Here is an 18,883-nt window from a genome sequence, read left to right as displayed (position 1 = left end):
TGCAGAAATTCTAAGCATATCCCTAAAGAAGGGAGGTGTGCCTAATGAGATTAGATTTGTTTTCTTATGTGAACTCCCTTGTCTTCTTTAGAAGAGGTGCCAAAATGTCTGTAAAACCCAACGTCATTATGGTAATCACTGATATGTTCTAATGATTGCACGACATTTCGCGTACAATATATAGTTATAAATTAATGATCAATTTGAAATATTCTTCACAATATACATGCATTAAGCAGGAAATCGTCAATTTCTTAAAAATATGCGTGGTGAAAAATATGTATATTAAAGTGTCGTTTGTAAAGCAGAGTTTTATCGCTGATATATAATTAAAGAGAATCAGGTTGATATAGAACTATTAAGTATTATAAAACGATTTAACATTCTGTTTAGTTCCTTACTAAAATCGTTATCCTCAATTGTGACCGTAGCTTTGTGAAGAGGCTCAAGAAGTGCCTGCCCAGCAGCAGCAGCAGCAGTAGCATCATCAAATCCAATTTCTACCATTAGCCGTTCCCTTTCCTCCTGACTGCTATCATCGGTTATAGCCAAAGTTACAGTTTTCTCATCTTCGCCTACTGCAAATATAAGATCCGTCGTTGCAGTAAGCGTTCCGTAGTCCATTGCTGCTACTGTCGATAAATCCGTTGCTGTTAAAGCTTTATTGGTCAAAAGGAAAATGAATGCAATATTCAGTTGCTGATTTAAGTGATTTACTGGTCACAAACTGAAAGGTGGTCTTTTCATGGCTTTGTTAATGTTAATCTTTAATTGTCACTTTGATTTTAATAACGAGTCTGCTATAGAATGGAAAGCTTAGACCACATATCATGTAATATCATGTACATCCAGTATTTGGCCAATTTGAAATTTGTTAAAATCTAATGACGTCATCTCATCTTAGACTATTTGATTCGGAAGATGCAATCGCCACAATTGTTCATATACAAACTACAAACGGAATCAAAACAACAGCGGTGGGGGAAATCTTCCCAAACATTAGCCGATGAAAGAGATTGTTGATGTGATAACACTAGCGTGCTAAATTAACATTAATTTTTCAATTTCTTTCCTTGTTGTAAATTTGACTTACGTTTCCCTATCACGAGTAACCGTCTCATCATAGTCCCACAAAAGGAACCAACATTGCTGCCCGTATCTTTAAAGCCTTTCATTATTGCTTCAGTAACATGTGAGACTGTCACAAAGGTTGTCAATCAATAGTCTCAACTTGTCAATTTTCATTATTCCGCCATGCTTAGTGCAACAAAGTAGTAATAACATAAAGATCCACAAGGCTTACAAATCAAAAAGTGCAGATCTCTAACAAAATTGAAAGATATAAAAGTCATTGAAGAAGTTCTTTATTCCTCTATTTTGACACAATATTTACACGCAAAAGCTCAATGTTATTTGTCTGCAAAATGTCAGATCGGGCACCAGGCTTAGCAAAAGCATTTTGTCGGGAATGCTACAATGTGAACGACCACGCTTATAAGAAAACCTAGTCCATGTTACTTTGTTTTGAATAAGAATCATGGTAAATAGCTTACTTGTTGTTGTTGCCACACTCAGATCACCTCGTCGCTTAAGGACAATAGTTACAGTCCCACCCTCGTCAACATAGTAATCGTTGCAATCTAGATAATACCAAGTTACTGCAATTTTTTTTTATAACCAATCAAGATATGTAAAAAAGAAAGTATACATTATAATTTGTTGCAATAGCATAATTATTTGCAATTACTGGCTACATCACTTATTCTGAAAATGAATAGAAAAGGAATGGAATTGGATATAATGTATATTCTATTATTTTTACTTGGATTGAGATTACTTGAAATATACTCTACGTTGCGTGGGATTTGAAAGCAATGCCGAAATTAGATGAACCAGACTAAACCAATGGCTATTGCAGAAAATATGTGCATCCCCCTGAAGAAGACATAGAATTCCCGTGTCTTCATTAGGGTAGGTTTGCCTAAAGACATTGCATTGTCTTCTTATGTGAACTTGGAATTGCACAAATCCCTCGTGATAAATTTGGAAAAGAGAAACAACGAAAGAATGAAATTGTTCAAAATGTATATATTACTTGGATTGTAATTACTAGTAAAAGTATAATCTACTTTGCGTGGGGTTTATAAGCAATACCAATATTTCAGGGAGAATAAAGTTATGGCAGTTGCAGAAATTCTAAGCATATCCCTAAAGAAGGGAGGTGTGCCTAATGAGATTAGATTTGTTTTCTTATGTGAACTCCCTTGTCTTCTTTAGAAGAGGTGCCAAAATGTCTGTAAAACCCAACGTCATTATGGTAATCACTGATATGTTCTAATGATTGCACGACATTTCGCGTACAATATAGTTATAAATTAATGATCAATTTGAAATATTCTTCACAATATACATGCATTAAGCAGGAAATCGTCAATTTCTTAAAAATATGCGTGGTGAAAAATATGTATATTAAAGTGTCGTTTGTAAAGCAGAGTTTTATCGCTGATATATAATTAAAGAGAATCAGGTTGATATAGAACTATTAAGTATTATAAAACGATTTAACATTCTGTTTAGTTCCTTACTAAAATCGTTATCCTCAATTGTGACCGTAGCTTTGTGAAGAGGCTCAAGAAGTGCCTGCCCAGCAGCAGCAGCAGCAGTAGCATCATCAAATCCAATTTCTACCATTAGCCGTTCCCTTTCCTCCTGACTGCTATCATCGGTTATAGCCAAAGTTACAGTTTTCTCATCTTCGCCTACTGCAAATATAAGATCCGTCGTTGCAGTAAGCGTTCCGTAGTCCATTGCTGCTACTGTCGATAAATCCGTTGCTGTTAAAGCTTTATTGGTCAAAAGGAAAATGAATGCAATATTCAGTTGCTGATTTAAGTGATTTACTGGTCACAAACTGAAAGGTGGTCTTTTCATGGCTTTGTTAATGTTAATCTTTAATTGTCACTTTGATTTTAATAACGAGTCTGCTATAGAATGGAAAGCTTAGACCACATATCATGTAATATCATGTACATCCAGTATTTGGCCAATTTGAAATTTGTTAAAATCTAATGACGTCATCTCATCTTAGACTATTTGATTCGGAAGATGCAATCGCCACAATTGTTCATATACAAACTACAAACGGAATCAAAACAACAGCGGTGGGGGAAATCTTCCCAAACATTAAGCCGATGAAAGAGATTGTTGATGTGATAACACTAGCGTGCTAAATTAACATTAATTTTTCAATTTCTTTCCTTGTTGTAAATTTGACTTACGTTTCCCTATCACGAGTAACCTTCTCACCATAGTCCCACAAAAGGAACCAACATTGCTGCCCGTATCTTTAAAGACTTTCGTTATTGCTTCAGTAACATGTGAGACTGTCACAAATGTTGTCAATCAATAGTCTCAACTTGTCCATTTTCATTATTCCGCCATGCTTAGTGCAACAAAGTAGTAATAACATAAAGATCCACAAGGCTTACAAATCAAAAAGTGCAGATCTCTAACAAAATTGAAAGATATAAAAGTCATTGAAGAAGTTCTTTATTCCTCTATTTTGACACAATATTTACACGCAAAAGCTCAATGTTATTTGTCTGCAAAATGTCAGATCGGGCACCAGGCTTAGCAAAAGCATTTTGTCGGGAATGCTACAATGTGAACGACCACGCTTATAAGAAAACCTAGTCCATGTTACTTTGTTTTGAATAAGAATCATGGTAAATAGCTTACTTGTTGTTGTTGCCACACTCAGATCACCTCGTCGCTTAAGGACAATAGTTACAGTCCCACCCTCGTCAACATAGTAATCGTTGCAATCTAGATAATACCAAGTTACTGCAATTTTTTTTATAACCAATCAAGATATGTAAAAAGAAAGTATACATTATAATTTGTTGCAATAGCATAATTATTTGCAATTACTGGCTACATCACTTATTCTGAAAATGAATAGAAAAGGAATGGAATTGGATATAATGTATATTCTATTATTTTTACTTGGATTGAGATTACTTGAAATATACTCTACGTTGCGTGGGATTTGAAAGCAATATCGAAATTAGATGAACCAGACTAAATCAATGGCTATTGCAGAAAATATGTGCATCCCCCTGAAGAAGACATAGAATTCCCGTGTCTTCATTAGGGTAGGTTTGCCTAAAGACATTGCATTGTCTTCTTATGTGAACTTGGAATTGCACAAATCCCTCGTGATAAATTTGGAAAAGAGAAACAACGAAAGAATGAAATTGTTCAAAATGTATATATTACTTGGATTGTAATTACTAGTAAAAGTATAATCTACTTTGCGTGGGGTTTATAAGCAATACCAATATTTCAGGGAGAATAAAGTTATGGCAGTTGCAGAAATTCTAAGCATATCCCTAAAGAAGGGAGGTGTGCCTAATGAGATTAGATTTGTTTTCTTATGTGAACTCCCTTGTCTTCTTTAGAAGAGGTGCCAAAATGTCTGTAAAACCCAACGTCATTATGGTAATCACTGATATGTTCTAATGATTGCACGACATTTCGCGTACAATATAGTTATAAATTAATGATCAATTTGAAATATTCTTCACAATATACATGCATTAAGCAGGAAATCGTCAATTTCTTAAAAATATGCGTGGTGAAAAATATGTATATTAAAGTGTCGTTTGTAAAGCAGAGTTTTATCGCTGATATATAATTAAAGAGAATCAGGTTGATATAGAACTATTAAGTATTATAAAACGATTTAACATTCTGTTTAGTTCCTTACTAAAATCGTTATCCTCAATTGTGACCGTAGCTTTGTGAAGAGGCTCAAGAAGTGCCTGCCCAGCAGCAGCAGCAGCAGTAGCATCATCAAATCCAATTTCTACCATTAGCCGTTCCCTTTCCTCCTGACTGCTATCATCGGTTATAGCCAAAGTTACAGTTTTCTCATCTTCGCCTACTGCAAATATAAGATCCGTCGTTGCAGTAAGCGTTCCGTAGTCCATTGCTGCTACTGTCGATAAATCCGTTGCTGTTAAAGCTTTATTGGTCAAAAGGAAAATGAATGCAATATTCAGTTGCTGATTTAAGTGATTTACTGGTCACAAACTGAAAGGTGGTCTTTTCATGGCTTTGTTAATGTTAATCTTTAATTGTCACTTTGATTTTAATAACGAGTCTGCTATAGAATGGAAAGCTTAGACCACATATCATGTAATATCATGTACATCCAGTATTTGGCCAATTTGAAATGTGTTAAAATCTAATGACGTCATCTCATCTTAGACTATTTGATTCGGAAGATGCAATCGCCACAATTGTTCATATACAAACTACAAACGGAATCAAAACAACAGCGGTGGTTAAAATCTTCCAAAACATTAGCCGATGAAACAGATTGATGATGTGTTAACATTAGCGTGGTAAGTTAACATTAATTTTTCATTTTCTTTCCTTGTTGTAAATTTGACTTACGTTTCCCTATCACGAGTAACCTTCTCACCATAGTCCCACAAAAGGAACCAACATTGCTGCCCGTATCTTTAAAGACTTTCGTTATTGCTTCAGTAACATGTGAGACTGTCACAAATGTTGTCAATCAATAGTCTCAACTTGTCCATTTTCATTATTCCGCCATGTTTAGTACAACAACGTTGCAATAACATAAAGATCCACTTGGCTCACAAATCAAAAAGAGCAGATCTCCATCAAAATTGACAAATATAAAAGTCATTGAAGAAGTTCTTTATTCCTCCATTTTGACACAAGATTTACACGCAAAAGCTCAATGTTATTCGTCTGCAAAATGTCAGATCGGGCACCAGGCCTAGCAAAAGCATTTTGTCGGGAATGCTACAATGTGAACGACCACGCTTATAAGAAAACCAAGTCTATGTTACTTTGTTTTGTATAAGAATCATGGTAAGTAGCTTACTTGTTGTTGTTGCCACACTCAGATCACCTCGTCGCTTAAGGACAATAGTTGCAGTTCCACCCTCGTCAACATAGTAATCGTTACAATCCAGATAATACCAAGTTACTGCAATTTTTTTTATAACCAATCAAGATATGTAAAAAAGAAAGTATACATTATAATTTGTTGCAATAGTATAATTATTTACAATTACTGGCTACATCACTTATTCTGAAAATGAATAGAAAAGGAGTGAAATTGGATATAATGTATATTCTATTATTTTTACTTGGATTGAGATTACTTGAAATATACTCTACGTTGCGTGGGATTTGTAAGCAATGTCGAAATTAGATGAACCAGACTAAATCAATGGCTATTGCAGAACATATGTGCATCCCCCTGAAGAAGACATGGAATTCCCGTGTCTTCATTAGGGTAGGTTTGCCTAAAGACATTGCATTGTCTTCTTATGTGAACTTGGAATTGCACAAATCCCTCGTGATAAATTTGGAAAAGAGAAACAACGAAAGAATGAAATTGTTCAAAATGTATAATATTACTTGGATTGTAATTACTAGTAAAAGTATAATCTACTTTGCGTGGGGTTTATAAGCAATACCAATATTTCAGGGAGAATAAAGTTATGGCAGTTGCAGAAATTCTAAGCATATCCCTAAAGAAGGGAGGTGTGCCTAATGGGATTAGATTTGTTTTCTTATGTGAACTCCCTTGTCTTCTTTAGAAGAGGTGCCAAAAATGTCTGTAAAACCCAACTTCATTATGGTAATCACTGATATGTTCTAATGATTGCACGACATTTCGCGTACAATATAGTAATAAATTAATGATCAATTTGAAATATTCTTCACAATATACATGCATTCAGCAGGAAATCGTCAATTTCTTAAAAATATGCGTGGTGAAAAATATGTATATTAAAGTGTCGTTTGTAAAGCAGAGTTTTATCGCTGATATATAATTAAAGAGAATCAGGTTGATATAGAACTATTAAGTATTATAAAACGATTTAACATTCTGTTTAGTTCCTTACTAAAATCGTTATCCTCAATTGTGACCGTAGCTTTGTGAAGAGGCTCAAGAAGTGCCTGCCCAGCAGCAGCAGCAGCAGTAGCATCATCAAATCCAATTTCTACCATTAGCCGTTCCTTTCCTCCTGACTGCTATCATCGGTTATAGCCAAAGTTACAGTTTTCTCATCTTCGCCTACTGCAAATATAAGATCCGTCGTTGCAGTAAGCGTTCCGTAGTCCATTGCTGCTACTGTCGATAAATCCGTTGCTGTTAAAGCTTTATTGGTCAAAAGGAAAATGAATGCAATATTCAGTTGCTGATTTAAGTGATTTACTGGTCACAAACTGAAAGGTGGTCAATTCATGGCTTTGTTAATGTTAATCTTTAATGGTCACTTTGATTTTAATAAAGAGTCTGCTATAGAATGGAAAGCTTAGACCACATATCATGTGATATCATGTACATCCAGTATTTGGCCAATTTGAAATTTGTTAAAATCTAATGACGTCATCTGATCTTAGACTATATGATTCGGAAGATGCAATTAATTGTTCATATACAAACTACAAACGGAATCAAAACAACAGCGGTGGTGAAAATCTTCCTAAACATTAGCCGATGAAACAGATTGATGATGTGTTAACATTAGCGTGGTAAGTTAACATTAATTTTTCATTTTCTTTCCTTGTTGTAAATTTGATTTACGTTTCCCTATCACGAGTAACCTTCTCACCATAGTCCCACAAAAGGAACCAACATTGCTGCCCGTATCTTTAAAGACTTTCGTTATTGCTTCAGTAACATGTGAGACTGTCACAAATGTTGTCAATCAATAGTCTCAACTTGTCCATTTTCATTATTCCGCCATGTTTAGTACAACAACATTGCAATAACATAAAGATCCACTTGGCTCACAAATCAAAAAGAGCAGATCTCTAACAAAATTGACAAATATAAAAGTCATTGAAGAAGTTCTTTATTCCTCCATTTTGACACAAGATTTACACGCAAAAGCTCAATGTTATTCGTCTGCAAAATGTCAGATCGGGCACCAGGCTTAGCAAAGGCATTTTGTCGGGAATGCTACAATGTGAACGACCACTCTTATAAGAAAACCAAGTCTATGTTACTTTGTTTTGTATAAGAATCATGGTAAGTAGCTTACTTGTTGTTGTTGCCACACTCAGATCACCTCGTCGCTTAACGACAATAGTCGCAGTCCCACCTTCGTCAACATAGTAATCGTTACAATCCAGATAATACCAAGTTACTGCAATTTTTTTTATAACCAATCAAGATATGTAAAAAAGAAAGTATACATTGTAATTTGTTGCAAAAGTATAATTATTTACAATTACTGGCTACATCACTTATTCTGAAAATGAATAGAAAAGGAGTGGAATTGGATATAATGTATATTCTATTATTTTTACTTGGATTGAGATTACTTGAAATATACTCTACGTTGCGTGGGATTTGTAAGCAATATCGAAATTAGATGAACCAGACTAAATCATGGCTATTGCAGAAAATATGTGCATCCCCCTGAAGAAGACATGGAATTCCGGTGTCTTCATTAGGGTAGGTTTGCCTAAAGACATTGCATTGTCTTCTTATGTGAACTTGGAATTGCACAAATCCCTCGTGATAAATTTGGAAAAGAGAAACAACGAGAGAATGAAATTGTTCAACATGAATATATTACTTGGATCGTAATTACTAGTAAAAGTATAATCTACTTTGCGTGGGGTCTATAAGCAATACCAATATTTCAGGGAAAATAAAGTTATGGCAGTTGCAGAAATTCTAAGCATATCCCTAAAGAAGGGAGGTGTGCCTAATGAGATTAGATTTGTTTTCTTATGTGAACTCCCTTGTCTTCTTTAGAAGAGGTGCCAAAAATGTCTGTAAAACCCAACTTCATTATGGTAATCACTGATATGTTCTAATGATTGCACGACATTTCGCGTACAATATAGTTATAAATTAATGATCAATTTGAAATATTCTTCACAATATACATGCATTAAGCAGGAAATCGTCAATTTCTTAAAAATATGCGTGGTGAAAAATATGTATATTAAAGTGTCGTTTGTAAAGCAGAGTTTTATCGCTGATATATAATTAAAGAGAATCAGGTTGATATAGAACTATTAAGTATTATAAAACGATTTAACATTCTGTTTAGTTCCTTACTAAAATCGTTATCCTCAATTGTGACCGTAGCTTTGTAAAGAGGCTCAAGAAGTGCCTGCCCAGCAGCAGCAGCAGCAGTAGCATCATCAAATCCAATTTCTACCATTAGCCGTTCCCTTTCCTCCTGACTGCTATCATCGGTTATAGCCAAAGTTACAGTTTTCTCATCTTCGCCTACTGCAAATATAAGATCCGTCGTTGCAGTAAGCGTTCCGTAGTCCATTGCTGCTACTGTCGATAAATCCGTTGCTGTTAAAGCTTTATTGGTCAAAAGGAAAATGAATGCAATATTCAGTTGCTGATTTAAGTGATTTACTGGTCACAAACTGAAAGGTGGTCATTTCATGGCTTTGGTAATGTTAATCTTTAATGGTCACTTTGATTTTAATACAGATTCTGCTATAGAATGGAAAGCTTAGACCACATATCATGTTATATCATGTACATCCAGTATTTGGCCAATTTGAAATTTGTTAAAATCTAATGACGTCATCTGATCTTAGACTATATGATTCGGAAGATGCAATCGCCACAATTGTTTATATACAAACTACAAACGGAATCAAAACAACAGTGGTGGGGAAAATCTTCCAAAACATTAGCCGATGAAACAGATTGATGATGTGTTTACATTTGCGTGGTAAGTTAACATCAATTTTTCATTTTCTTTCCTTGTTGTAAATATGACTTACGTTTCCCTATCACGAGTAACCTTCTCATCATAGTCCCACAAAAGGAACCAACATTGCTGCCCGTATCTTTAAAGACTTTCGTTATTGCTTCAGTAACATGTGAGACTGTCACAAATGTTGTCAATCAATAGTCTCAACTTGTCCATTTTCATTATTCCGCCATGTTTAGTACAACAACGTTGCAATAACATAAAGATCCACTTGGCTCACAAATCAAAAAGAGCAGATCTCTAACAAAATTGACAAATATAAAAGTCATTGAAGAAGTTCTTTATTCCTCCATTTTGACACAAGATTTACACGCAAAAGCTCAATGTTATTCGTCTGCAAAATGTCAGATCGGGCACCAGGCTTAGCAAAAGCATTTTGTCGGGAATGCTACAATGTGAACGACCACTCTTATAAGAAAACCAAGTCTATGTTACTTTGTTTTGTATAAGAATCATGGTAAGTAGCTTACTTGTTGTTGTTGCCATACTCAGATCACCTCGTCGCTTAAGGACAATAGTTGCAGTCCCACCCTCGTCAACATAGTAATCGTTACAATCAAGATAATACCAAGTTACTGCAATTTTTTTATAACCAATGAAGACATGTAAAAAAAGAAAGTATACATTATAATTTGTTGCAATAGTATAATTATTTACAATTACTGACTACATCACTTATTCTGAAAATGAATAGAAAAGGAGTGAAATTGGATATAATGTATATTCTATTATTTTTACTTGGATTGAGATTACTTGAAATATACTCTACGTTGCGTGGGATTTGTAAGCAATGTCGAAATTAGATGAACCAGACTAAATCAATGGCTATTGCAGAAAATATGTGCATCCCCCTGAAGAAGACATGGAATTTCCGTGTCTTCATTAGGGTATGTTTGCCTAAAGACATTGCATTGTCTTCTTATGTGAACTTGGAATTGCACAATTCCTTCGTGATAAATTTGGAAAAGAGGAACAACGAAAGAATGAAATTGTTCAAAATTTAACTAAATTATCTGTCGTCTGAAAAAAATAAAATTCTAGATCAAAAGCAGGGCCGTCGCAATGCGGGTACGATACACCCCCTTTCAATCCCTAAAGAAAGGGAAAAGAGAGAGAAAAGAAAAGAGAAAGCGAAAGAGAGAAAGGGAAGGGGACAGAAAGGAGGGAGGTGGAAGAGGGAGGGGGTAAAAACTACAATAAACTACAATAAATTATTTCCCCCTCCCTCTCCCGAAAAAAAGAAAATGATCTATGAAGCGAAATTACATCCAAAAAGCAGGAAAGGGAGAAATTATGAAAAAAAGACAAAAAAGGGTTCAGTCGTTGTACCCTACGAAGAGGGCCTTTCGTAGAGAATGTCAAGAGTCTTCATAAAATATGGCTTCTTAACCGCCGTGAAGCCGCACTGCACCTTCCGTAACATGCTCGTTCATCCGAAAGATAAACAGGAAACCCTTGAAACGGCAGAATCAATTTATGAACTACCTTGCAAGACCCGCTCCAAGACCTATATAGGAGAAAAAGACCGGTTATTAAAAACTAGGCTGTCCGAACACAAAACTGAAGCCGAAAAAATACGTGCAAAAAACTTCACTAGATCTCCAAAATCCTCCACCATCCAAATGCGACAATACCTGAGCACTTCGCAGCTAGAAACCATGTTATCAGCTGAGACGAGGCCAAAATTATCGATCAAGAGGCAGACAAAACCACGCATTGGCTAAAAGAAGCCATTTGGATCAGAAGCAGGGGCAAATGACGAGAGGCATTTCAGCGCGGCAAACACTATTAGCATTCATTGCAGAGTGAACAAGGTTAATGATTGGAAATGAATTATATCGAGTGAGTACTTCATTTCTTTTAGATCTGTTACCAAAACCTAATTATTTAATTTGACTTTTGAGCGATCCTGATGAATCTTACCAATGATAATATTTATGTAATCCATACAATGATTGGAGTCCAAGGTTATCCAGGGGTCATTAATTATTATTTTTTTATTTCAGATTTGTTATCAGCACATATGAAAATATTGAAAATATGAAATATTAAAACATTATGAAATTCTTTGAACGAATTCTATACAGTGTGTCCTAGAACAATTGAGTGGGCAAATTAAATCTTACATAAGTCGAGAAATGTGCATCGGCATCGAAATAATTAACAAACAACGCTTTTATTTTGCATCATACTAGCAAATTTTATTTGATTCGGTTGACTGGTTGCGATTAAATAAGTGATTACATGAATGGGTCAATGGAGTTCATTGCAAGTTAGATTCACAAGGTCTTTCTCATACTCGCTCACCCTCTTCCTAAAGTGTGTATGTCACATTCAATTTAGTACTTATACTCCGACGGTGTGTTGTTATTCATGCTTTCACTGTGTATAGTAGAGAGAACACTTTCTAGCTACATAGGGTTCCGTGCATCATTTTAGAACAAAGGTGCCAACCGGGTTAGAATTAATCGTTAGAGTCTCCTCCATCTGTCATAGCTGGCATTTCTAAAAGTGACGTGAACTGAGATATTAAGATATTATATATATTATATTTTTATAGACTTTACTCAAAAATGTTAAATCTAAAAGTAGCCATAACTTGAAAATTAACTGCAACTTTAATTTTTGCTCTGAGTAATAGGGCATATGAATATCTTGTATCGGTGAACAAGAATATTCCATCATACCATATTGATGCGAACTTTGGGTTAAAACATGCTTTTTTTATGATTTTTATCATAAAACCATAGGCCATTTTGGCATGACATATTATTTGGATATTTCCAATTTTATACATTTAATGCATAGAAATGAAATTTCCACGTCGTTGGACAAATGTTTCAAATGGACGAATCATATATCAAAATGTTCAGAAGAGTCTGGAGAATCTTTTCTACCATGTTGTCAAATTTTGTAACCGGGGAGTTCTATTCCGTTTCCATGGCAACGGTCACGCTATCGTATGAACTAAATGGAGTTGAAACTTCATATTTGGTGTGCAGAACACATGTCACAGGGATATTTACAATATGTGAACAAAATTAATTCTAAACTACGTGTATAAGGAGAATTCAAAGAAAAGACAGATTCCATGGACACGGATATTTACACATTTTTTGTGAACTTAAAGGAGTATTTCGTGATCTTAGCATCCTCTTTTTATGACATTTTTCAGTAGATATCCACGAAAAAAGCTTATTTCCAAAATTTCAGTTGATTCCGATTTTGCGTTTGCGAGTTGTGCATGATTATGTGTATTACACTGCTCCATAGACAATGTGTTGTAATTTCGTTCTGGTGCACCAGAACGAAATTCAAATTTGGCGATATTTTTGCTAAACGAATTAATCTGCAAGACATATTTGGTACATAAACATTATGTAGCCAGAGGTATCCAATGGTGTAAAAATCTCAACTTTTTTTGGGAAAAGTGGGGGATGAGGCTGTGGATCACGAAATGCCCCTTTAACTTGGAAATTAACTCAATTGTACAGGGGATATTTGATTTAAAATGGTTCATTCACTTTGAATTATCTCAATAGCTTAAATTTAAAGAAGCATTGTTTACCAATAAAGTTAAGTGTAATTTGAAATGCAAAAAATGGCTAAAAATTACGAAAAAGGGTCAATTTTTTTGCAAAAATGACCTTAATCACTAAAAACATGCATTTTTAGGCCTATCTATGACTTCCAAGAGTTCATAGGTCAAAACCATAGGTCACAGAAAAATGTTGTTATTGTCTTTTTTGACCGAGACATCCATCTTAGTAAATTAATACACTTTCCAAGATGTATATGCCATTTTCAAAAAGCTTCCCATGTGAAAAAATACATTTTTGGTCAAAACAAAAATCGCCCAATAAAGGCATTTTTACCCATAGATTAAATGTATTGGATTAAGTGATGATTTTGTTCATATATTTTAAATATCCATGTGCCATACATTCTGTATACCGAATATGAAGTTTCTACTCTATTTACTTTTCAAGAAATAGCTAATTAAAATGTGCAATTTTCGGGTAAAAAATAACAAAAATGCTTAAATAGTGTAACAGTTGCCATGGAAACAGAATAGAACAGGCGGATTACAAAATTGACAACCCGGGATGACAATATGGCAGACAAGATTTCCCAGACTCTACTGAGCATTTTCATATATGATTTGTCCGCTTGGAACACATGTCCTACTAGTAGAGAGACCACTTTCTGGCTACATAGGGTCCCGTGCAACATTTGTGGACAAAGGTTTAAAATTGATCAATAATGGGTCTTTCACCATGCTCACACAATGTTAAACTACTGACTGTGTCCCTGTAGGATTATCTAATGACCAGGTGCTGAGCAACTCAGTAAAGTGGATGCTTTCACAGTACCCAATCAAGTCTACATATCAAGGTCATAGCAGGGCATTTACAAAGAATGGTCAAAGGTCAACGTTTCCAAAGAAATATAGTATAGATGTTGACGCAAACTTTCGTGCGGGAAACATAAAAACATACTCGCCAGTCGTGCCATTTTTATGAGATTTGATACGGCGCTGAAGTCTATAGCTGTTCCAAAGTCAGTTCCAGACGCAAATTTGTATGTTGTTACAAGGAATTCAAAGTAATTCATCAAGTGACCCACATAGAGGAATAAGACATCTATCGTGAGCCGATCTGCATTCTGTTGCCTGCAAAAGCCGACGATCAGGTAAAAATACTAAAAGTAGCGTGACTAGATATTCGTGGTAAGGAGGCTGTGTACTCTCAGACATGCATGTAGTAAAAGTGCAATAACTTTGTATTTATTTGCGCAAGACATATAAAAGTATACATTTTTATGAAGGCAAGACGTCAATAAATCTTAATATAAATACAGATTTGGGGTAAAAACAACCATTCTGAAGAAAATCACAAAAAGTGAGTTTTTGGCAATATTTGTTAGGTACATCATAACAAAAAAACAATCTTTCCAAAATATTTTATTTTGTTTTTAGCTCAATCTTGAGCTCAATTTATGACAAGAAATGAGGTACCGCTAGGATGTACCTCATTTCCTATCATATATACTGAACCGCTTGTCTTGAGTCACTGAAATTTCAGTGTAGTAATTGGATTACTTGCCCCAATAATATACATAACTTTTGTTACCAGTGTGTTATTAGTTTTTAAGAAAAATACAAAAATAGTCACAAATTTACCACAGGGGTGTAGTACCCCCTTAAGACGCGTTAAAAAAGCCAAATTGCCGTCATAAAATATAAAATATTAGTAAATCACCGAAGCAAATGGAACCATTTTTTATTTTTTTTATTTTATTTTTTTTTGGAAAAGAACTGCAATAACAATAACAAACTATGTGCCCAAAGAGTTGAATACATGAATACAAAACCCACCCAAGTCCATGGGAAGTGATTTTGAGAGAAAAACACGTGTATCATTTTAATTCCTTCAGTAATATTTACCTGGTCAATATGGTAAGTTTTATGTGCAAATGAGTGAGTTAAACTGTATTAAGTATGACGATTAGCATTTCAGGGACTTCGTGGGGTTCATTTTAAGTTTTGGACTTGGGTGGTTTTTTGAATCATATACAAAGACAACAATGTTTGAATGAGATTACCACTAGTAAGATAATACAAAATAAAGCACACAGGCATGTATAATGTTGATAAGCATTCTGACATGTAATGTAAACCACACACTTTCCTTTATTAAACCCTTTTTTTTTTCAAAAGTCACTCTGAAGCAATGAATGTGTTACAAGCGGACTTTTATACATACTGGATTTCAATCAATTTGTTACAAGACTCAAATCATGGACTTGGGTGGTTCTTTCATACATGCTATTTTTCACATGCTCAATAGACACATTTGAGTTGTTTTTTTCTTATATATGACAGGCCTATGCATAGCAACAGATTCCCATGCTTAAATCAATTTGGCCACAGTATGGACTTGGGTGGCTTTTGTATTCATATATTCAGTTGTCTTTGGCATGTCGATTTTTGAAATATCACCAAAAATATCAAATTTTGGAAAAACGCCCCAAAATTTAAAACAAACACGAACACTCCAAAATAAATACATATTCGCACTCGGCGGCCCAGTGAATACCTGCCACTGTGATTTGGGGTAACTCGTTGATCCCTCTCCAGATACCTGTACTTCAAGTTCGCCCATACACCACGCCTTAACATAACGATTTAAATAAGCATAGGTTTCACATCATGTAGAAAACTTGTTTACCAAGGTTCAGTTCCGTTCAGTTCAGTTTTATTTCATCAAATCCCATCGATTAAATAATTACAATATAAAAAAGCTTTTACAAACATCGTATAATATGGTGAGAATGATGAGGATGCCACTGAACGCAGAGCGTGTTGTTTTGGCACCATTTACAAAAGTTAGTATTAAATAATTATGATAAACAAAATTTTAGAAGAATAATAAATACAATAGCAAGACATATGTGACTCCTCGCCACAACTGAGCCCGGATGTCGCCAGTGCCACTATTGAGATATGCTCCATCGAACTTAACAATAAACAATAGGAAAGAAAGGATTTATTGACTGTTTTATTGATTTTTCACTACTTAAATGTCAAGTACTATAGACATGATATACATCATTTTAAAGCTAATTTCAAGCAGAATATTTTGGTTGAACATCTCAAAAATGATGATTGGCGACATCCGGGCTCAGTTGTGGCGAGGAGTCACATATGCCTTGTGGGTTAGGTATATTAAACTTATTATCACAAGAGCTAGGCTTTCAATTATAAATCAATGAGCAATGATGGTGAAAATAACAACCAAACCTACACAGTAGGTGTAAAGGGGTTGCAAAATCCCATTATAATATAAAACAGTTCAGGCATGGTATAAGTATTACGGTACAATAATAACAAAAATGTATTTAGCCCGGGTGAAAGCATAAGCACATGATTGCACGTGCACTTGCAACGAGTCTAAATAATGAGCTAAGTTATAACTTACATAGCTGGTAACTATTTAATGCAATATTTTGTAAATTAAATCTACACCAAGATATATATTTAATGCAATGATAAATTAACATGGTAAATTGTGTATAGTTCTGCAGAGCAAGAACAATGAAATGCAAAAGTGATAGTCTGCATACAAGGCCAAGCGAGCTGACAAAATTTACGAAATAGCATATGTTTAATGTAACAAAATAATAATAATAATAATAATAATAATAATAATAATAATAATAATAATAATAATAATAACTAAAGACGGAACAATACAAACAGACAGACAACTGGTCCGATTTGATGTGGAACATATACTGAACTAATTTTATGAAAGTAGATCCCGACAAATGAGAAGAGAAAAAAACACACCCAAAAACAACAACTGCAGGCTAATCAGTGTTGTACATATGTGCTGATGAGGATTTTTTTAGAGTTGGATTTGAAAGATGGTACTGAACTACAAAATTTGATAGACTGGGGAAGTGAGTTCCAATGAATGGCTCCTTGAATACTAATTATATAACAGCCAATTTGGTGTTGGACATTTTAACGTGGAAGTCATTGGCTTGCCTAGTACGGTGATGGTGAATACTTTTGTTAGTTCTAAAAAACTCATTAATGGACAAATCTTTTGCAAGGAGATTGTGGTGGTATTGGAACATAAATGTTCCGAGTTGATGGAAATAAATATCTTGCACCTTGAGAGTATTGAGTTGTTTAAAAAGCGGGTCTGTATGGGCAAGCCAAAGAGAGTTGGTGCATGTCCGAATAATTCTTTTTTGTATAAGGAATAATGAATTTATATGGGAATTATTTTTGTCAGCCCAGATAATGTTGCAGTAGGATAAGTAGGGGAGAGCAAAGGTGTTATAAAGTGTATGTAATGATACCTGAGGTAGATAGGGCGAGCCTTACGGACAATACCATTATATTTAGAGACCATTTTGGATACATTGGAAGTGTGAGATTTACATGAAACATCGACATCAATTAATATGCCTAGAAATTTAGTTGTGTGAACTTTGTCTAATATCTTTGTTATGAATATTACTGTATTTATTTTTGAAGATCATGAAAATAGTTTTTTTGATATTTTGAATATTGGTGTCATCGGCAAATATGACGATGTCCGCATTGTTGGAACAAAGAGGGAGGTCATTAATATAAATTAAAAACAAAATTGGGCCGAATATCGATCCCTGTGGTACACCACATGTGACAGATGTCAGAGGAAATCTGATTGAAAAGGGTTACACAGGAAGCTGTTGCGATTTGGTAGTTCACAGCATATTGCGAATGGTAGTGAGCTTTGGCAAAAAATGCATTGTCATTTCATAGCAAGTGTGCAGTAGAAATCAAATATCAAATATACTTTTGTAGGTCCTGTGGTTTTTGAGTTGAAAGAGGGTTGAAACAAATACACTTTTAACAACAATAAATCAAGCAAGTTTTTAAAGTATTTGATTTGTAGAATGAACTTTTGGGAAACTGTAAAGTGTTATTCTACCCTTAATGCTAATGTAGGTTGAACACACGCTGCATTTCCTTGTGGGGGCTCAAAATAATTATATTGCATTGACCGATATCAACCCTCAATTCTGCTCTTCTCGCCTGATCACGAAGACCCTAAAAATAACCCTAGTCTACCGTTATACATTTGCGGAGAAATGGCGCATCTGTGGTCAGATTTGAAGAATGCGGAGGAAGATACCTACTTCTTGAAATTCTGCAATGTCCATTGGCATTTACATTATAGGCATATACTCGGCAAATTTTAGAGGGACTTTAAGACATGACGCTGACTTGCTCAAAATGACTTTAATGTTTGAGTAATACGCACAGAGGCGAAAGAAACAGAGCGTGTACAACCAGTCAAAGTCTCAGGATCACCCCCGCCGACAAAAATCCTGGTGCCGCCACTGTTTTCAAGTCAACGCGCGGGTTGAAAATTATTTTGAACTGACAAAATTTGGTTAATTTGTTTCTTTCGTTACATTATTGAATTATTGAATAAATTAAAATATTTCATGACTGAGCGGGTCCTACGGGAGTGCAATCTATCAAAAACAATTACAACAATTACATCAAT

General features: G+C 34.8%; 1 protein-coding gene across 1 annotated transcript in view; it reads right to left on the bottom strand.

Annotated features, from left to right (window-relative positions):
* Positions 1-18,883, bottom strand: part of LOC140145481 (uncharacterized) — a 129,573-nt gene that overhangs the window by 70,555 nt on the left and 40,135 nt on the right. Inside the window, exons 2-11 of the mRNA XM_072167197.1 lie at positions 10,283-10,387; positions 9,131-9,388; positions 8,100-8,204; positions 6,954-7,210; positions 5,921-6,025; positions 4,769-5,026; positions 3,739-3,843; positions 2,586-2,843; positions 1,554-1,658; positions 402-659 (exon numbers count right to left, since the gene is read on the bottom strand). Of these exons, the coding sequence (XP_072023298.1) occupies positions 402-659; positions 1,554-1,658; positions 2,586-2,843; positions 3,739-3,843; positions 4,769-5,026; positions 5,921-6,025; positions 6,954-7,059 (1,195 nt within the window). The 5' untranslated portion in view covers positions 7,060-7,210; positions 8,100-8,204; positions 9,131-9,388; positions 10,283-10,387. The remainder of the gene's footprint in view (positions 1-401; positions 660-1,553; positions 1,659-2,585; positions 2,844-3,738; positions 3,844-4,768; positions 5,027-5,920; positions 6,026-6,953; positions 7,211-8,099; positions 8,205-9,130; positions 9,389-10,282; positions 10,388-18,883) is intronic.

This window comes from Amphiura filiformis, chromosome 2 (genome assembly GCF_039555335.1).
Source record: "Amphiura filiformis chromosome 2, Afil_fr2py, whole genome shotgun sequence".
Lineage (NCBI taxonomy): Eukaryota > Metazoa > Echinodermata > Ophiuroidea > Amphilepidida > Amphiuridae > Amphiura > Amphiura filiformis.
Note: the sequence above shows the minus strand (reverse complement) of the source record. Positions and strands in the feature narration are given on the sequence as shown.